At 38.6% G+C, this 20,100-nt stretch overlaps 1 protein-coding gene across 3 annotated transcripts in view; it reads right to left on the bottom strand.

Annotated features, from left to right (window-relative positions):
- PCCA (propionyl-CoA carboxylase subunit alpha) overlaps nt 1-20,100 on the bottom strand; it is a 274,780-nt gene that overhangs the window by 240,100 nt on the left and 14,580 nt on the right. For all 3 annotated transcript variants that reach the window (XM_059466064.1, XM_059466066.1, XM_059466063.1), the window contains 2 exons: nt 18,481-18,528; nt 18,324-18,392 (listed from right to left, as the gene is read on the bottom strand). In XM_059466064.1, coding sequence (XP_059322047.1) covers nt 18,324-18,371 — 48 coding nt within the window. In that variant the 5' untranslated portion in view covers nt 18,372-18,392; nt 18,481-18,528. The remainder of the gene's footprint in view (nt 1-18,323; nt 18,393-18,480; nt 18,529-20,100) is intronic.

Raw genomic sequence — 20,100 nt, 5'->3', positions numbered from 1 at the left:
ATAGTGAAGTGCTCCCCCACCACCTAGTTCCCACCCTTCTATGGTAATCTATCACTTCTGGGATTCTCTTTCTTACGAGAAGAATTTCAGAAGTGCTAAGACAAAAGCTCCAGATCTTCACCTTTGAAGATTAAGTAAAGACTGGACAAAATGAGAAGTACCACTATTGGAACAGCCTAATTACAGTATCAAATCCATGTGGCCTACACATACCAATTCTATTAATACATATTTAGATCTCCAACACAGCACACATGGTCAATGCTAAATATATTTATATTTATTTTATATGGTTAAAGAGATAATTACATGCCATACAGGCAACACCTGCACAGAACCAAAGAAAACTTATTTCTGCAAACTGACAACTGTTTCCATTTAAGAGGCACAAAATTTTGCACTCCTCACAACATATAGATAATATTCACAGGCTTAGGAAATTAACCCAACTTTAAGCATAGTTTTATAAGCCACTGGAGTAAACATCTATATAAACAAATTCCTATTTCAAAAAAGCCTGGAATTTAAAAAAAAAAAATCTTTCCAGGCTGCGTGGAATCTACATAGCACAGCAACACACACTCTTACAGAATGGTTCCTTCTAAATCCTCTCTCCTGTCAGCATTTAGGTTTGGGTATTTTCCTCCTCCAACCTGCTAAATAAAGTCATATTTCCTGCTGACAGCAAATGATTGGTTTACCTTGAACTCCAGGGGGTTTAACTATCCATCCTTTAAGAAGCTTTGACAGTTTAACCTGCTGAGCTCACAGCACCCAAGGGAGGGTCTTACTTGCAGTTTGACTTCTGCTGCTGCTGACCACTAATACTGACTCCGCAGATAATGGATTTCAATAACAACCTCCTACAGGTTAACACTTTGGGTAGTAGCCATGATACTGCTTTAATTAAGCTAATACATGAAGGTTACAGTTTGGTAGAAAGTTGTACCAAATTTGGCAGTGCTCTCAATAGCAGGAAAAATGCACATGTTCACCTGTCCTGTAGCTCTGGGATAAATTTGCCTAACGATACAATTCAGTTGGTTTAACTTTTTGTAAAGTGGGCTCAATTTATTAATTCCATTTCCTCTAAACAAAAATTTTTTCAGCAGAACTGATAACTTCATGACAGATAGGAAATGGATGCCTACAACCATGCTGAGCACATAATGTGTCTACCTTGCATACAAACAGCCCATGCATTGCAGTTCAAGCATACTGTGTTTGGTTTCTTTACTTTATAAGATTTGGAGCATCCTGGTAATATAATATAGTAGCATTTCTATTTCCTTGAAGCTAAGTTGCTAACAATAAATTTCATATTTTAGCAAGCTGTTAATTATGTAAAAGCTTAAATATGTTAAAGACATCTAGTTGAAAGTGGGAAACAATTCATATTTACTGAAAACAAGCATTTGCCAAAATACAAAAGCTTGTAGATTGGAGTGTTTCAATACATTTTACAGGCCAAGCACTCGCTCTTTTTCAACACAGCACTTAAAAGCACACATTCACTCCAAAAATAAAGAGAGGAAAGAGGTTCTTGGTTTAAAAATTTGGTATTAACTTTACCTGCAAAAACATCCATTTGTTGGATTTTATTTTTTGTTAAAGTACACAATCTGACAAACACTGTACAAAGTAATAATGAAGCAGCATGGGAGCCATTTAATATATTTCTTGATTAACTCATTGCCTGTCCAGTTCTCATTCAGACATGTGCTCACATGTCATAATCGTCATAACTCCCATCATCCCTCCAGTTAACACACAAGCTCCTTGATTAGTGCACAACTCCCAGACGAGCCATTGCTAATGCTAAATAATTCCCTCCAGCCTCCTGCCACTATACCACAGGCTCTCCAATTAAATATAATGTCTCTGATGAGCCATATTAATACAGACAAATTCCTGCCAGAGATTCTAGCCCACTCACTTCCAAAGAAGCAACTGAAATAAAAAGAAAAAAAGCTGTGCACATAAAAATTAGCCAAAAGAATAATTTTGCCATGAGGCTTGAATTACAAAACTTTGCTGTCATAAGTATGTTATTCTTGGAGGTGTCTGGGAAATTGGCACATATTAATACAAGTTTACTGATAAATGCAATGAGTAAATTACCATTTTAATAATTGAAAAGCAAGCATGTAAAATAGATAGCTCTTCAATCAGTTAATTACAATTAGCAATATCTAATCACAGGTGATAAAATTAACTCAGATCACTTGCTGCTGGTATTGCAATTATATTCAGCCAGTCTTGTGCATTAAGCATTATTTGCAACATTGGCATAGCTGTACACACCTACACAAAGTTTTCTCAGGTTATAAAATTATTTCACTAATGACACATCCATAAAATTTTTAGAACTTGTACCAAGAAACTACCATGCCTATTGCAGTAGCACTAATTATGTAGTGAAGTCCACATTTTTAAAGATATTTACAGATGCACCAAGCAACAGTAAAATATTTTAATAATATAACAGATCCAGTCATGGGTCAAATAAAGAGCCAAATGATAGTAAATCTCCCCACTTTAGAAAGGGTGGAATCACTGGAAAATCTAACCTTTTCAGTGTACACTGAAATTCCTTAACATTTAATTCAAAATTGCTGCCATTAGCTGGAAATTGACTGTTTAGATTTTATGAAAATCATAAGGAGTTCCCAGTCCTTACAGGAAAGAGTCTAATGTCCTTAACCCTAGTGCTGTCCCTCTCACTGGAAGAGATATCAACAAAGGACGTGTAAATAGACTGTTGCAGAAGTATCCTTTAGTAGTTTAAAAATACTGCTTGCAACTGCACAAATTGTAAGATATTCAAATAACCCCCATGAAATTTTGATAAGCTCTTCCCCAAGGTCCTTGCACCTTCATCCTTACACTAATGCACTTCATCTTCATTTACCTGATCATTAGTTTCCAGTTTGTTCAGCTGGAAACCAACACACACTAATTACTTTGACATCACAAAGTCCTATCTGTCTTCACCACCTCCCCAGACAGCAGGGAGAAATTATCAAGGGTAGGCATGATAATATCCTGATAAATGATGATTCACATCACCTCACTGTCAATCATCCAGAAGTGCTCACGCAAGATACCACTCAATCTCATTACTGAATCCTAGGGCTAAGAGTACAATACACACCAGGAGTCATATTTCAAACAGCAGGCCACCTGGATAAGATGCAGCTCTTGGAGATTTTCATGAATTTTGTTGGCTTTTTGTTTTATCACGGTAAATGTCAAATATTCATCTATTTTACCATGTGTATATAGGCTGGCAGAAAAGGACATGCTGAAAGCAAGGCAATTCATCTCAAGGGTTCAAGTGATAAAAAAAAATCTAGGTTCTTCGAAGGGGAGGAGAAGGACAGGTAAATTAATTTAAGAAGAAAATTAACCAACCTAAAGTCTCAAAGTTCAGTTCCACAATTTGGGCATCCTTCCTGCTGAAACAATATAAATGCATTCAGAGATCTGAAAGAAGAAATGCTAGCTTCGAAACTCATTGACATGCGCAAAATTCAGTTTCTGTGATGGAAACAACTTAATGTTCTTGCTTCAATAAATATCTGATGAGAGTGGGTGGGCTGATCAGTCAAGAAGCAAAAATAAGAACTTAGTAGTAGCTGCTTTCTCAGAAAATATTACTTCTTTCCCTATTTCCAAAATAGTATCATCCTTCCATATCTCTCAGCCCAATTACATATACAAATAAAGCAACCTCTAATGGTAAAGCCCAGGGCTTGCTATCCAGCACAGAGTCTAAAAGCTGTTCTAGAGAGGGAACTTGAAGTAACACCACCACCTACTAGGTCTGTAATACAGTCTATTTTCTTGCCCAAGATCATCATGCACCATCACTAAACTTGCAAAATGGCTGATCATATCCTTCAATTTATGGTGCATCACATGGAACAGATGAAGGAGAAAAGAAGAAAGCAATATTGAAAGAATATGGGGGAAAGTGTGAGGAAATTTCACAACAACGTCTGCTTGTGCTAGGTATTGTCAGGGAGGAAAAAAAAACGAGCCAAAACTAAGAACCAAACGTTGAGAAAAAAACAAAGAGCAGACAAGCAGAAGAACAAAGCAAGTCCAAAGACACATTCTGAAGGCACTTTAAACACTCAGCAGAAGCCAGAGCAGCAGGGCGCTCTCTTGCAGGTGTGGAGGGTACTGCTGCTACAGGCACGCTGGCTCTGCATCCAGAGACTGCCTGCCCACACCACGGTGCCTGAACTTGGCAGGAACCCTCGCACACTTCCTTGCACCTCCGCTGCCCCAGACTGTTTGAAATACGATCACAAGCTCTCAATGAAACCCTTGTCCCATTTCAAAGTACTCTTCCCCCCTCTGGGGTTACACAGGACAGGCAGCAACTTACAGGCTCCTGTTCAGATAATGTTAACATAACATTTTCCAAGGAGAAACTCAGAGGTTTCCCCTCCAAATATTCTAAGTGTTGTAAAATATATGTAAATGCAAATATAACAGAAAAGCAAAGCTCCATAAAAACCCTGAATGAAGTCATTTAGGTATGGATGCACATACCTGAGACATACACTATTCAGAGTCTACTTTTCAAAGCAAGTGTAGATCACTACCAAAGTTGAAAACCCAAGAGCTCCTCACAAGTTTCCTATCAAAATACTCTCCCTAAAAAAGAGAGTTTCCAGTCCACATACGCACACAGATTTCTCATTCTCAAATCTATGACCCACATCCCTCACCTCTTTGGCTTATCAAACCTACCTTATCAACCCTACCAATCATGCTATAAGTACAACAGATTTTACAGCAACTTATCCAAGAAACATTAACTACCACATGCTTGGACAATGGAATTCAAAGCATTTTCCCCTAAAGAACCAGAGAGCCTGAAAATAAAATACAACCTCTTCAGTGTAGCACATGAAGCAGGGCAAAATTATGAGCAAAATCAGAATCTTTTTCCACTGAATGCAACCCCAGTGCTTTCCTTCCTATCTTTAGAGAAGGGCAGCAAACAAATATAATAGCAACAAAAATGAAAGTATCATTCCAGACAAGCTTAGATATTTAAAAAAATTTTAGAAGTGTCATTATATTATGAAATTCATCCATAAATGTGTTGAATTTTCATCTTAACTTAAAAGCAAAGAGCCACCTTCATCCCAGACTTTCCACAGCACTGGCTTCTTAAAGAACACATGATCTATTTGTGCTGTGAGAAGGCTACTGTTGGCTTAAATGCTTGAAGGCATACAACAGAAATCTCTTCTGCAGACAGAATAATGGTGCAGAGAATACACAAGCATGCATGCCTGCAAAGTGAATTTACCAAAGTTAATTTGTTAGCTGTACTCACAGAAATCTGAGGGCAGGGAATTGTAACAATAATCCTAAATTTTAGGTCAGCTGGGCATCTTTATGTTAGAGCTTTACCAAAAAAAAAGAAATCTTAACACAGCAGTGTCACTTCTTGAATCTCAGCACCCTAATTTAAAAAATTAGCTTTCAGTACTAATTGACAGAAAACACCCATTATAGGTTTTTAGTTAAATTGGAAAATTCTCTGCACAAGAAAAAACTGGCACAGAAGCAAACTTTATTATCAGATGAATACTGAGTTAGACACATTAAGACATTTAAACACCCTCCACCTTTCTCTTAAGTTCTTGAAGTTAATTTGCAGCCAAGTAACAGTACTTCCTCTAAAGGAAGAAAGAAAAGAGTAAATAGGAAACTGCTGTCAACAAGTGTCAGCACTGCAGAGTTCACAGTCTAAGTTCATCTGCCAATTTTGAGCCCCACAGATACTGAACAAGAAGCGCATGACAAAACTTGAGGCTCAGTTGAACCCATATCCAAGAATGATATTAAGAACTCCTCAAAATATTTAACAAGTATAAATCCAATACAAATTGCACTTTAACTATCACAAGGAAAACAAAAATTACATTTGCTACTCAAACTCAGGTTATTATCAAAAACTCTATCAATCATACATCTAAAATCTCTCCTACATTAGTCAATTTCATATGTACAGAGAACAGTAATCTATTTAAAGTACCTAGAGACCCTCTACATACTCTTATCAAATAAAAGCTAGCATCTAAAAAATAAAAGAACATGAAAATTACAAAATCCAATAGCAAAATCCTTACTAGCACTACTCTTGCAAAAATAAAGCTTTGAATTCATCATTCAATTACTTCATAGAGAATCATCAATTCCTGAATTTATCAAGTATTACAACTGACATAAAAAAATGGCTTCCCAAACTAAAAGTACAAGAGATGTAACAGTGGTTTCCACAGTTCTCCAAAACTGTTATGCTTAATGAGGTAAACAACACAAGCAAGCACAAATAGTTTAGTCTAACCTAAAATTTAAGGGCAAGCAAAGCAGGATCTGGCTGAAAGCGTAAAAGAAAAACAAAAGGACATCAATGGGTTTTCAAATCCCCACAGCCACTCACTGTGGCAGGCAGTGAAGCTGCCTGAGCTCGACCATTCTACATTTGACTCTTTCACAAAAGGAAAGGTTTGCAAAACGCAGGCTCTGATTTTATCAGGCACTAGCATGCAAGAGCAGCCCCCCAAGCACAGTCCCTTCCCTCCCATACACCCAGGGTTTGCAGCTGCTAAGTGCACACAAGTAAGCAGGACTAAGTCACCCACACCCAAAGGCACTGGGGATCCTTTCTCACAGCCCAAGTGAGGGACCTGGAGTGCCAGCAGGCAGGCAGGCTGGGCAGGCTTCCAGCACCAAGCCCTCACTGCAGCACACTGCACACCTGCCAAAGCCCTAATGCTACACAAGTGCCACAGCACCTAAAACTTGTAATCACAGCTGCTTTCTTTTTGCTTCCTCCCTGGGCTTTAAGCTTTTTTTTTCCCCTGTGTTAATCCTCAACATATTTCAAGTAGGGTTTCTCACCTCCACAGAGCACAAACACTGGTCAGGAAATACAACTATCTTTGTTATATTTAGGAAAGGCCTTTAAGGGGAAAAAAAATCTGAATCTGGGTCAGCAAATTAATTTTTCTTGCGTTCAGGAGCATTTCTAGGGGACTGACAGTTCCAATCCTTAAACCAGCAGCATCATCCAAATGTTCTAGTTAAGCACAATAGCTGTGCATGTTGGAATGAAACCATCCCCCAAAGGTTGAACTGAAGAGCTTTTAAACACCTAAAGCACCTTATACAAAATTGGAAAACATTAACCATAAGATCAACAACATTAAGTGAAAGTTTGTAATAAACATGAGCTATAATTAAACTTCCCTGGACATTATTCTTGAAATTTGACACTCAACTTTTAATAAAATTAACATTACAAAAAATGTTTATATGTACTTTTATTATTAGCTTTTAGACCTTCTCAGCATCACATCAGTATTTTGGTAATTTTATTATGCCAATGAAAATCTTCACTGAAAAAGGCTTCCTCAAAGCTGAACCTGATAGTTCTGCTACAAGTGAAAATCAATTTAAAAAAACATTCTCCAAGTAAAAAAAAAAAATCAATAACCAAATAAATACCATAGGTAATACTTCCATAACAAGCTTTTAAATTACCTGTGAAGAGGCTTCCTTTTCTCAAAGTGTGATGCAATAAATGGTCAAATACATAGCACTTTCTTTCACATTGCATAACCAAGGACTATTATTAATCATGTATTTGCCCATTTGTCAGCATAATAGCAAAAAGTTTAGTCTGTTCTGCTTTGCAAGTTCTTCTCCCACCATATCAGCTTTTTAAAAAAACAGTGAATAAAACTGAACAACAATTACAGCAGGACATGCAAGAGACAGGACCTCTCAGAGATGATCCATTTTTTCAATCACACAGTAGTTTACCTAAGTTGACTACCTCACAAATTCAGCTTCTACACAAAAACTTCCTCCCATCCCTTCACATCCTTCCGTATACAGTCAACACCACCAGAGCTTTGGTTTCCTTAATTAAGCCCCTGCATCTCCCTGCCTTCATCCTTCATCTGTTCTGTACATTTGAAGTCTGCCCAAGTTCCTCTGCTTGAAGACTACATTGAGTATAAACAAACTCTCCTGAGCCACTTTGACTTCAAAACAGCCTCTCATGACACCCTGGCAAGCAAATACTTGGCTTGGGAAAATATAATTGCACTTCCAAAGTCCAAGGTTGCAATTCTGCTGTTTGTCAGTCTTGCTCCTCCTGGAAAGTTAAATCTCACTATTTCTCAGTAGTCCCAGGCTTCACATCCCTGATTACCTCATCACTCTGTAAGAGGTCCAGTACAGCACCTCCTCTAATTAACTCAATCACTTCTGTCAAGAAATCATTCTCCCCACATTCACAAAGACTCCTCAGTTGTTTTCACTGTCTCACATATGTACTAGTGACTTGAAATGATGACATTTCCTCCAGTTTTCCAGAGCTGACTTTATCTGCTTCTTATTCATGATCAGGTCTACAGCATCCAACACCACCTGGCCTATGACAGGAATCACAGCCTCCCCTGAAGCTCTCTGTCCTCCACTTAATCAAGCAAATTTGTCTCACACAAATCTGTTGGCTCTGCAGCTTCTCTGGAAAGAGCCTGTCAGTCTGTTTGTCCTTCCTGATCCTGCAAGTCAGCTCATCTCCCTGCAGCTCCTTCCCCTACAACTCAGTGCCTGAACCAGAGCACACCTCACATTTATAAGGGCCCCTAGCTCCTACTCTCACTCTCAGAGAGAAGCACCAGGCAATTGCTACAGTCCAAGTCATGAAAGATATCGGCCCTACTCCTTCCACAAACTTTTTAGTACCAACTTACAGCTGTTGGAGAGATTGATGATTAACACATGTTCAGTTACTCAATGCTTCCCATCTACTCTTACAACACAGCACAATAAGGAATTAATGAGGGCAGGGGAAAATTTTGCTGGAAGTATCATAAGATACCAAACCTCATTATTTGACTAAAGTTAATTTCAAAGCATCCTTTAGAAATATAGTGTTGATACCATCCAAAAACAGACAAATATCTATTTTAAAAGTTTTAAGAAAGAAATTGACTTATACAAACAAGCACTAAGCTCCCCTGGCTTCTTGCTAAATGCATTAAACACCAGTTTGATGCAGGCCCCCACCCAAGCAAAATTACAAGAGATCAACCTAGGAGATACACTTCCTGGACAGGGATGCTCCTTTGCCACAAAAAGCAGACAAGGGAGATATGCTGTCAAATTTGTCAACAGCTAAAACCACATTAAAAACAATTTCACTTTAAAAACTGTCAGCAGCTGTTTTACAAGGCCAGTAACATTACAGGTCAACAGGTGAGCTGACATTAAACACCAGCTACAAAGGGACTCTGAGAATTCATGCAATGTTATAATCCAATTAAAATCCAGGAATAAAACTTGAAGCACTGCCCAATTAGCAAGACAGAGGCAGAATGCAGGAGGTACTGTACAGAATACATGCATTTCTATAAATCCAAGCCACCACTCAGTACACCTATTAGTTTGCACCATCTAGTCAAACACTGATTACCATTCTTCCTGTATAATAAACAAGATACATGAAGGGTTTGGGGGGGTTGCTTGGTTTCAAACAGCTATCAAAGGATGCTAGTTGCTGCCTACATACAATTCAGCAGTAATAAGTAAATCTCATCCTTTATATAGTGTTTTCTTGATGAAAGTAAACAAGTGACAGATGCTTTTTGTGAAAAGGTGAAAGAATAGAACCCAAAACCACAACACCCATAAAAGGACATATGTACCTATACCTTATACCTAACAAATTGTGTCTTCATTTCCTGTCTCCCATCTTGAATTTTTCAATCTTTCAGACACCTCATAAGCAATTCAGTTTCTTGTTTAACACCCCTCCCTAGAAAAATGGTACCAGGACCTCATCTGTGGAATCCCAGACTTCACAACTACCTGGCAACTTTTTCTTCAGCTAAGAACCAAGGAAGTATCTGGTTTTAAATACAACGCTTCTTACTAGGATCTGTTAAGATGGCTCTGCTCACCAATCCAGCTCTTCACATTGTGTGAACCTGCATCTCTGATACATATTTTCTCCCCTGCTCTCTTTTCCCACAGCCTCCACTATTAGGATGTGTGATGGCATTAACTCAAGACACTAAATCTACACTGCCTCTCAAAAGGTTAATCAGGTATTCATTCTCCTTGTCCCCAGCCATGTGTCCTGATGCCATCAGCTCTAGCATTCATTAACCTATGCAAAGAGCCACATCAGCTTGCTGATCCACATTTCTTTCTTTTCTTTCTCCCACTGTTCTCATATAGATAAGCAGCCTGGATCCATTTAACAAAAGACTGCACACATGGTAGGTACACAAAAGATAGAAAGGCAGAGAACTACTCTTAGTAGACAGCACAGTCTTACATCAATTGTAGAAGTAATTTTCTAAGTACTTGTGAACATTACTCATAGAAAATCTGCCTTAGGTCACTCTCTGTCTAGAGCTCATCCAAGTTCTAAAAAGAAATCCAGCCCAGGGCCTTTTCACCAGTATTTACACCCACACAGATAAGAAACCACAGATAGTATTACCAAATAGTATTGTTCATTAATAGTGCCTGAAAACAGATCATCCTTGAATAACCACAACCACAGCTGATAACAAATACCACAACTGGGAAAATATGAACCACAGGAGCAAAGAATTTACACAATGAAGCAGCTGCTGCTAAGGACATCCGTGAAGGATGAAATCAGGGAAAAGACAAGACACTCAAAGCCTCAAAAGAGGAATCCAAGGGACCTTACACTCTGTATCCAAGGAAGTGAGGCAGCAGGAAACCATGCTGCTGCAGCTCCCCTCTTGCAGAGGAAGATGGCAGAACTATCTTTTTTATCACATTGACAATGTTCAATTGGATTAAAATTACTACTTACAGCATTTTCCACCACCCTCTGGAAAGGTTTAGAGATGAGCACAAAGCAAACAGGCTATAATAGATGTACACCAACTTGGTTTCCTGGGGAAACCCAATGTAATAAGGACAGTATGTCTGAGCCAGAATTATGGCAGCAGGAGACATTGATCCAGAACTGCTGATGGCAGTGCCCTCAGCACATAACTGAGGAGGAAGGAACTGCCTGCTCTCTGCCACTGCTGTCCAAGAGAGGCAAAGCTCTAGAACAGGTGAAGCCTAATGATTCAGCTCTGGTCAGCCTAAAGCTTAAGACCTGATTACAGAGATGCCTTTACATCCCTCCAAACCCCATAGCTCTGGGTACAGCATCAGAGCCCTGCAGCCAGCCAAGGCAATAAAAGTCACTTTACTGACCTACTGCAACTCAGCCGGTTTCTATAAATGGCTACAGCATCTGTCACACATTCCAATGAAATATTTTCATATAAAAAGGTCATAGAAAAAAGTTTTAACTAACTTGATCAAGGCGTCTGGTGTGTTCAGAGCATGGAAACAACACAGCACAAGATCAGAGAAGCGTTAGAGCACCAGGATGCAGTCCTAAGCAAGCAATTAAGAGTGACACATCAGTACACATCAGTATTTAAGTTCAAATCAGAACTGTTTTTTTTAAAGTAAATCTCTCAGTCACCCCCACTTAAAGCACATTTGTCTCTAACACTCAGCTGTCTCAAAGCACATGAACCAGATACCTGCTAGGCACAGCAAACCACCACAAGCAGACACCAAACCCTCAGCACCAGACTAGAACCAAGCACACAGAGATATTGAAAAGCAGAAAGGAAGAACACCGTGTCTTCAGCATGAACCAATTCACTCCATAGAGACACTCCTGCTACTCCCCTACACTGATGTAGACAGTCACAGAACCACAGAAGCACCACTTGACTCTCCACAGCACTGAGGACCTGCACCTTTAAGCTGCAATTAACTTGGCTCACTGGGCTCCCACATTTTCCTCTCCCAAGGATAGTTCAGTACTTCCAACAACAGCCACTTTCCCTAAATGAGCTTTGTGACAGATTATTTTTAATCCATTCATTGATCCTTCAAATAAATCAGCTTGGTAATTAAATAACCATCCCCAAATAACCATCCCCACAAAAGTCAAAAGATCCGGTATCAATTCCTTCTTTGCAACATACACTTTCCACCTGCAAGGCAGTGTCCTCAATTGGGCTGCAGAGTGTGATGCTTAAAGCATCCTATTCTACATCCTTCCTCTGCTTCTTAGTGGTAGAGTTCCAACAAGAAGCCAACAAAATCAACATTCAGCTTGACCATCAAACAATGCAACAGGCGTCTGACTCATTTCAGAGGTCATATATGCATTGCACATCATCCCATCACTGATTAAAGCACACTAAAAGGCTGAAACTTTAGGATTCTAGAGCAGCTCAAGCTTGCACTTTTCACTATAGCCAATGAAAAATTAATTACTTCCTCCAGCAACCCACTCAGTTTCAAAGCAATGATAAACTTTTTTTAAAAAAGGCAAATTACTGGTAAGCAAGCTACAATTCTGACCAAAAGCACAATCCTTCCACAGAGGTATTTCCCTTCATGGGATTATCACTATCTGCATTTCTCATGCTTTACAAAACTGTCCAGGAGCTCACTCAAAGCATGGAGACAGGACAGTAACATCATCTCCATCCCCGCTCGTGAAGAAATGAACAACACGCTGTCTTGCCTTTGAAACAAAAGGCAAATACACTGAAGGAAGAGCACAACAGCAACTGTTTTGCACACCTTGCAAATACTACCACTTAGGAGGAGTGAATTTCTCCAGACAGTACAAGGAGGCAAAGTCCACTCTATACACTCTGGACAACAGCCCAAGAATGATGTACTTCAAAATGGCATTAAAATACTAGTTTCATTTTCATATAGGTACTCAAAACAGATCTCTCCAAGTTTTCTGAGTATAAATCCCTGAAATGCCATTGGGAGACAATGAGCTGTCAAAATGACTGAATTTCTAGTTTTGTAGCAGATGATGGAAGAAAGCTTTGCACATTTTAAAAGACAAAAAAAAAAGTAAATGAGAGTTTGGACAAATGTTAAAATTTCTAAGTTAGCTACAAGTAAATAAAACTCCTCAGTTTTAGATAAAATTTCACTTTTCAAACTAATGAACTTTTCACATTAAAACTTAAATGCCAAATTGCCCACAAATACTTTTTTTTACCAGCTGGATTTCTTAAGAACAAAAACTGACAGCATCCCATTAAGCTATAGAGAAGTCTTCAGCAAAATTCTAAGTTAACATTGTTGCAGAAAATAATCTCATCTTACTCAAATTCATTCAGCTCAATAAAGACATGGTCTAGAAATTTATAACCCTTATCAACTTTGCAGTTTCCCTAAACCAGATTTTTCCCCAGCCTCCTTCTGTCTCAGACTCCCAGTTTAAAAAAAAAGTTAGGAAAGGATTATAGATCTTCCATTGCTAGTTAATTTATTTTTTCCATTTTCTGTCTCTCAAAAGACTACACTTTCTGGAGAACAGCTCAATTCTGTGTAATTACTTTTACATCAATAAAAGCATTTGCATTATTTTTCATTTTATATTATCTGGCAGAACAAGATTTAAAACAGGCAGTTTAATAATACAACACCTGAAGTCTTAAGTGACTGATAGGAAAAACCTTATATGAAAGAAGAATAACTCACTGCTCACTACTCTGTTAAGTTTTAGTAGTTTACATTACTTTCCCATGGGATTTTTTCAGCCATTTATAGTTCATTGCTTCATATGGCTATAGAATCCCTGCTGTGTTAAAAAATGCCAAGTAAAATTATATCTCATTCACTGCTTTATGCTATACCTTCTTTTGTTCAGATCCAATTAGTGAAAGCTTGTTCTTCATTTATCATACTTTTAGCTGATTATGTTAGGCATTACAATAGTTCTCTAGCTTTCCTTGACAATGTTTGCACCATCAGTGTTACATTTATGGTTGAGGAGGCTCTTTCATCTTAACCCTCTATTCCAATCAGTTCAAGGGGAAAAGTACATATGATTACTCTTGTTCAGATGAAACTTCTTTGCTTGTTTTCTCATATCAAAAATAATTCCACCAGATGTTTTAATTAAAAAAAAAAATCTGAATTTTACTGGTCCTTCCCCACTTTACTTATTCAAGGGTAAAGAATCAGTGTTTTGAAAGCTGAACACTGAAGCTAAAAAAACCAACAAAACTTAGCATTTGGAACAGTATACAACTTTTTTTCTCAGCTTTCCCCAAAATAACAGATGCAATCAAAGAGTATTAGCCACTATTTTCAAGAGCCTGAAAGCATCCATTATGATCTATTTTATTCAGTACCACATAAGCAACTGTAATGCTCTATGGGGGTCTCAGCAGCCATTTTGTCAGGCTGTTTTTCCCACCAGTTCACACATCCTCTCACCTCCACAAAACTAAATGCAATTCAATCCCATTTAATACCATTTCCAGCTATCTATAAATTTGCATTAATACAGGAGCATCCAAAAGTCTCTGAAGTCACCTATCTCCTTTTAAGTTTTGTTAACATTCTCTTCCCTATCACCATAACAATATTAACCTATAAAAATCTTTCAGATCTTTGGTAATTTTTAAAATTAATAGCACAAAGCAGTATATTTTTTTTTTGTATTCTCCCTCTTCAGGTAAACTTTATTTGGGTCTCAGCAGGTTGCTCCATTTTTGCCACATTCCCAGTTTATAACGGTCCTCTCTGCTGCTTCCTCCTCATAACAGCAAAGTTTAAATTCCTCGAAATGAAAATTCCTTTATGCTCTTATAGTCTAGTTACTAGTTTTATCTATTAATGGTAAATATGTCCAGATTGATATTGCTCTAACAGCATACTCAAGACATTTGCCATGGTGCTCCACAGAAACTAAGTGTGAAAAACAAGAAAAAGCTGTTTTATGGAAAGATTATATGCACTTTGTTTATTTGCATCACCTCTATTCAGCACTGTAAATTCCACAAGGATTTCAGTAATCTGAAAATTTTTTAAAAGTCAAGCATTCACACAAAAGAAATCAAACTAGAGCTCTAGGTTAAGATAACTCACAAGTCTTGTAGTACTTTTATTCTAACAGCATTATTTTAAGATTGTGTATACAATTCCTGTACAAACATTAGTGAAAATGCCTGCTTGAATCATTGAATGCATATCACTAAATAAGGAATAAACTAGAAGCTATCACTGAAAAGCCTGAATTGCTAAATACCCTGTGATACCTGTTTTCTTTCTTACCTTAAATACTTAGTGAGCATGCTGAACAACTTTGCTCTGTTCAATTTCAGTTGTGTTTTCAAACAGTAGGACAAAACCAGAGTCAGTAACAAACCAACTGGACTGCCCTCCTTTTACAGTTATATTGGTTACAATTGATTCATATTAAGAGTATCAGGCTACCTCCTTCTCAGTGAGTAGCTATACAGATGACAAGTAATGTAATAAGGGGCTCTAACTACATCTCAAAGGTTACTCCAAGTTCTAAGCATACAATTTACCTACTGTAGCTGGTGCTACTTCTAAACATGTTAATAAAAATTTATTTTTAAGATATCCCTACCTACTTTGGTTACTAAAAACCGAGTCCCACTATTTTCAGTAAAGACAAACTGTTGGGATGGGCACCCAGTTCAACAGCACATCTTTACAGCTATTTCTGTCTTTGGTTCAGTGACCATCATCATCAGGGTAACTGCCTATCATACTCATTACTTTTGCAATACAAGTCATGAAGGAGTGAGATATCCTGTCAGCACAAAATCAAGAGAATACTAACAACTCTCTTGCAGCATCCCATCACTAAGCAAACACATTTTTCCTAGCTCCATGAGGACAGAGATTCCTTTGGCAGGTTGCATCAGCTCCTGAGCATGACTTCAAAACATTGGACATTTTGCTATGACTGGTACAACCAAGAAGGATGCTGTTGATGAAACAATGGACAGAATTATGGACAACTATTGTTGGTGACTTTACTGTAAGTAACAGAGTAAAAGAATTTGGCCTGTGGACTCATCTATCAAGGTCATCCAAAATGGCAATCACATCACTGCAATGGGCCAGGTTATTCCCATAATGAAAAACTAGAAGTACCCAAGTCATTAAAATAGACAACTTTAAGTAAATTCTTTCCCAGTGCAAGCACACAGGGCAGTGACTGAAGGATCTATGGTAGACAAACAACATGTATAATTAAACCCAAAAAACTAGCTTAGATTTCAACCACTAGCTTAAGTACTTAGAATAGTTTTCCTAGTAGCCTTCCTCTCATTTTCCTTTTAATACCTGGAGCCTCTTCAATGCACACAGCTAATGCTTAACCTCATACAGATAAGTTTGGTGAGTCTTTAGGTAAGGCTCCAGAGAGCTAAGCAGACACTGCATCACCCTTACAGCATTTGTTAGAGCTTCATCTCTTGTCCATAAACTCAAAATGGCAGCATCCCCTCTAACACACTTAATGTTATCTTGATGAACTACCATGAGTATATTAATGCATTTCCAAGATACCACCTTGGATTTTCTTTCTCTTGGGAACTATTACAAATTAAAGACCCTATTTGTATTTTAAAGCTAATACAGCACTGTAGCGCAAAGCAGCATAGACATATTTTCAATTACCTTTTTGTAATGCACTATTTGTACACCCTTCCCCCTAAGGTCATGAGTTGTACTTTTTCATGCCATTCTTACTCTCTTATTATGTTCTTCAATCTTGGTTTTTACTTACTGCTTTCAGATCTTGTCACAGTTTCCAGTTCATAGCAGAATCCACACAATCAACAGACACACTAGAGAGAAGACCAACTCATTTTCTCAACTCTATTATGGACTGGTGAAAGAACATGTGGGTCTTTTTTAAACAGCTTTTTAAGTCTATTTTCAGGATGAATTCATGCCAGTGAAAAGGCTATGCAGTGCTGCTAAACAGTGAATCCATTTATCTTTACAGCAGATATTATATACATGAGATGGAATTCAAGTACCCATCAGCATGCTTCAGTTTTACTAGAGGAATCATAGATCATAGAGAATAGTTTGTATTCATATTCACATAACCCTTGGCTTCCAAAAGAATTACAATTTATCATGATGTCTGACATCCACCCATTAAGAATTCATTTCACAGCCCATTGAGCGCCCACAAGCTACCACATTACCAGTTATGGCTACCAGTTGAAACCCAGACCAAGTGTACTTTCCATTCACCTCAAAGAAAGAAATACATGCCATAAAAATCCATCAGTAGAGCATTTCAGAAAGTCCCATTTCAGTCCCTTGCTCAATCTACAGCCTATTCATACAAGCTGAGCTGGTCATGTAGTAATAGGACCACAAAGGGACTCAGACAAAAGCTATGTCAAAGTCCAAAACTCCCAACAGCTCCCACCTTTCATTTAACTCTGAAAACACCTAAGCTCTAACTACTTTCAGATTTCATGAACCATGTCTGTTTTTCCAGTGTTGAGTAACTCGCCACCTATATTCAGAAGTCCTGTCCTACACAAAACACACTTTTTTTCTGTTAGCTTGTCTGAGTGACTTCTTATTAAATCATAATACAGGGGTTTAGCTACCTTCCAGATTTCAACAAACTTTCCTGGAACATGGGGGTACCCCTGGTCATTTCTCCTGTAGCAGTTCTTGCAGGCAAGGAATACTGTGTTGTCTCTAGTCAACAGGAATATGCAAGTATGACTACACTTGCTGTTATACCACACAAGAAATTATCCTGTTACTGTTGCCATGAATGATAATGAAGAGACTACAAAACCTGAAAATGGGCAATACATGTACCTTGCTTGTCTAAAAAGCCATTTTACCCCCTTTCTGGTATGCTGCTGAATATTGAAGGCACATCAATAGCCTCATCGAAGGGAGCAGCTCCATTAAGCCTGTTTAGGATACCTGGTAGAAGGGGACATTTCTCTGGAAAGTAACAAAAAAGATTTACCAGACACAGGAAAAATTTATACTAAGCTTTATACCTTCTTCTAGGATCCACTCTTCATTGCTTTTTTGTGCATATTAGCAAAACAAAATTTAGGTTTTACTTCTACTCTTACACTTGTTGCCCACATCTACATAGGTGCACATATATCTAGCTTAATCCACACAAAGAGAAAGGTAGCATTTACACAAACACAGAAGAGTTCACAGACAAAACATGCTAAATACTTATCCAGTCCTTCCTCCACCTTGCTATGTCCCCTCACTTCAAGCACATAGAGGAAAAGGGCATATCCAAAGATACTTCAGAATTGCCAACATGCCTACAACAATAATCAGTAAGACTACATAACAGCTGCAGTCTTGCTGAATTACTAAAACCTCATCTACCACTTGAATTAAGTAGTACTCACAGCATTGGCATCGACATCACTGTGTATGGCAACTGTTTTGATCCCCATCTTCTTACACGTTTTGATGACCTACCACATAAGAAGTGACAATTACCAATATTTAAACACTGATACTTTCAGAATTAAATATAAAAAGACGAAAATGTTACATACTTACTCGGCATGCAATCTCTCCTCTGTTGGCAATAAGCAGTTTTTCAAAAGTCTGAAGGGAAAAGAACAATAAGAGTTTTGAGAAACAAAAAGAACACAAGTTTTTCTCCCTTCAGAAACATGTATTCTTTTCTCCTTCACTTCTACTAACACTATGGTTTATCCATGAGCTTATAATTCTGAGATCACCTACTTTTAAAAGAGGTCTTCTGATTTAAATGATGATATAACAAACAGCATGCTATACTAGATCTACCTAGCACACACCTAGAAGAAAAAGGCTTTGACTATTCACACCAACCTCCCTTGGATCTCCTTGCCAACTAGAACCCTACAGCAGCTCTAGAAGTCAGCCAAGCCCAGGGAAGAGGGGCAGTTTTATGTTGCCTGGAAGCAGCACAGCCACATGCTGGTATTATACAGGTACAATGCTAGCAGGTACAGTGGTCACTACCCATAACCAGTGTAGATGACCTGGAACACAACACTCATCAATTAAAAGGCACTCCAATCATAAGGAAGAGAGGCTCCACAATGCCTAGGTTGTGGAGGATAAAAGACTGACAGTTTGACCCTGAACAGGCATACCCTGCTGAGTTGTACCAGCCTTACCCCTTCTCCTATCTAAGCCTCACCTGAGGAAGTCAGCAAAACCCTGCATGGCCATCAGGACATTGTTACACACTAAATACTAACTAGCATCTGCAATGCAACAGAATAGCAAATCAAGGTAACTACTCGCCTGAAATTCACTGTCACCTTTCACACTGGAATGCACCAATGCTGCAAATGTACCTTCAACACTTCTAGATCATGCCTGTAAGAGGGGATACCAAGCTGCTGGAAGTCAACAAGCCTTACACCCTTTCCCATTAAGAAAAGAGTGGCAGAGCAGCACAGTTGCTCAGCATGAAAATCTCATTGCTGGGAGTGAGGGTTATTGCTGTCATGGGCCTTGCTACTAAACACAGGGGCACTTTGGAACTGCACCTGCTCAGTTATAAATACAGACTGCCACTGAAAGGGACTGTCCTGGGTGACACACTTACCCCACTGCTTTCCACACCCCAGACCACAGGGGTGCAGCTCCAGGACACATCCCAAGTTTGTGAACAGTCCTACTGTGCCTCCCATGCTCCAAATGAAAAACATACAATAGGGAGCCAGTGGGACTGTCCTTTAGGGGCAGTCTGCAGTTATACACATCAAGTTTATCAAATGATACCCAAAGACATTTGACAGCTATCCTTCCTCCACTACACCAAACAGCTTGCCTTCAGAAGGACCAGGGGAAGAGGAGGTATTGCCACTACAACAACTAAAGGGTTTACTAGCCTCACAGGCATTAGCTAATTTAAAGAGAGGAAGATAGGTGCCCGAGGAGAGGAAGGAACACTGCAAAGCCCCAATAGGAACTGCTATTGACAGACTAGAACACATTATTTGCTCTACACTCCAGAGAAACTCAAGGTGCTCTTAACCAAATTTACTTTCTCAAAGTCAGGGCTGAGCTGACATCACATGACCAGTTTAAAAATACTACCATGTGATAACACCATATGGAAATTAAGTGATAAGAAACCCCTCCAGGTGAGAGCTGCAGCAAGCTTACACAGTAAATTCA

This window comes from Ammospiza nelsoni, chromosome 2 (genome assembly GCF_027579445.1).
Source record: "Ammospiza nelsoni isolate bAmmNel1 chromosome 2, bAmmNel1.pri, whole genome shotgun sequence".
Taxonomy (NCBI): Eukaryota; Metazoa; Chordata; class Aves; order Passeriformes; family Passerellidae; genus Ammospiza; species Ammospiza nelsoni.
The sequence above is the reverse complement of the archived record's forward strand: the minus strand, read 5'-3'. Positions and strand labels throughout refer to the sequence as shown.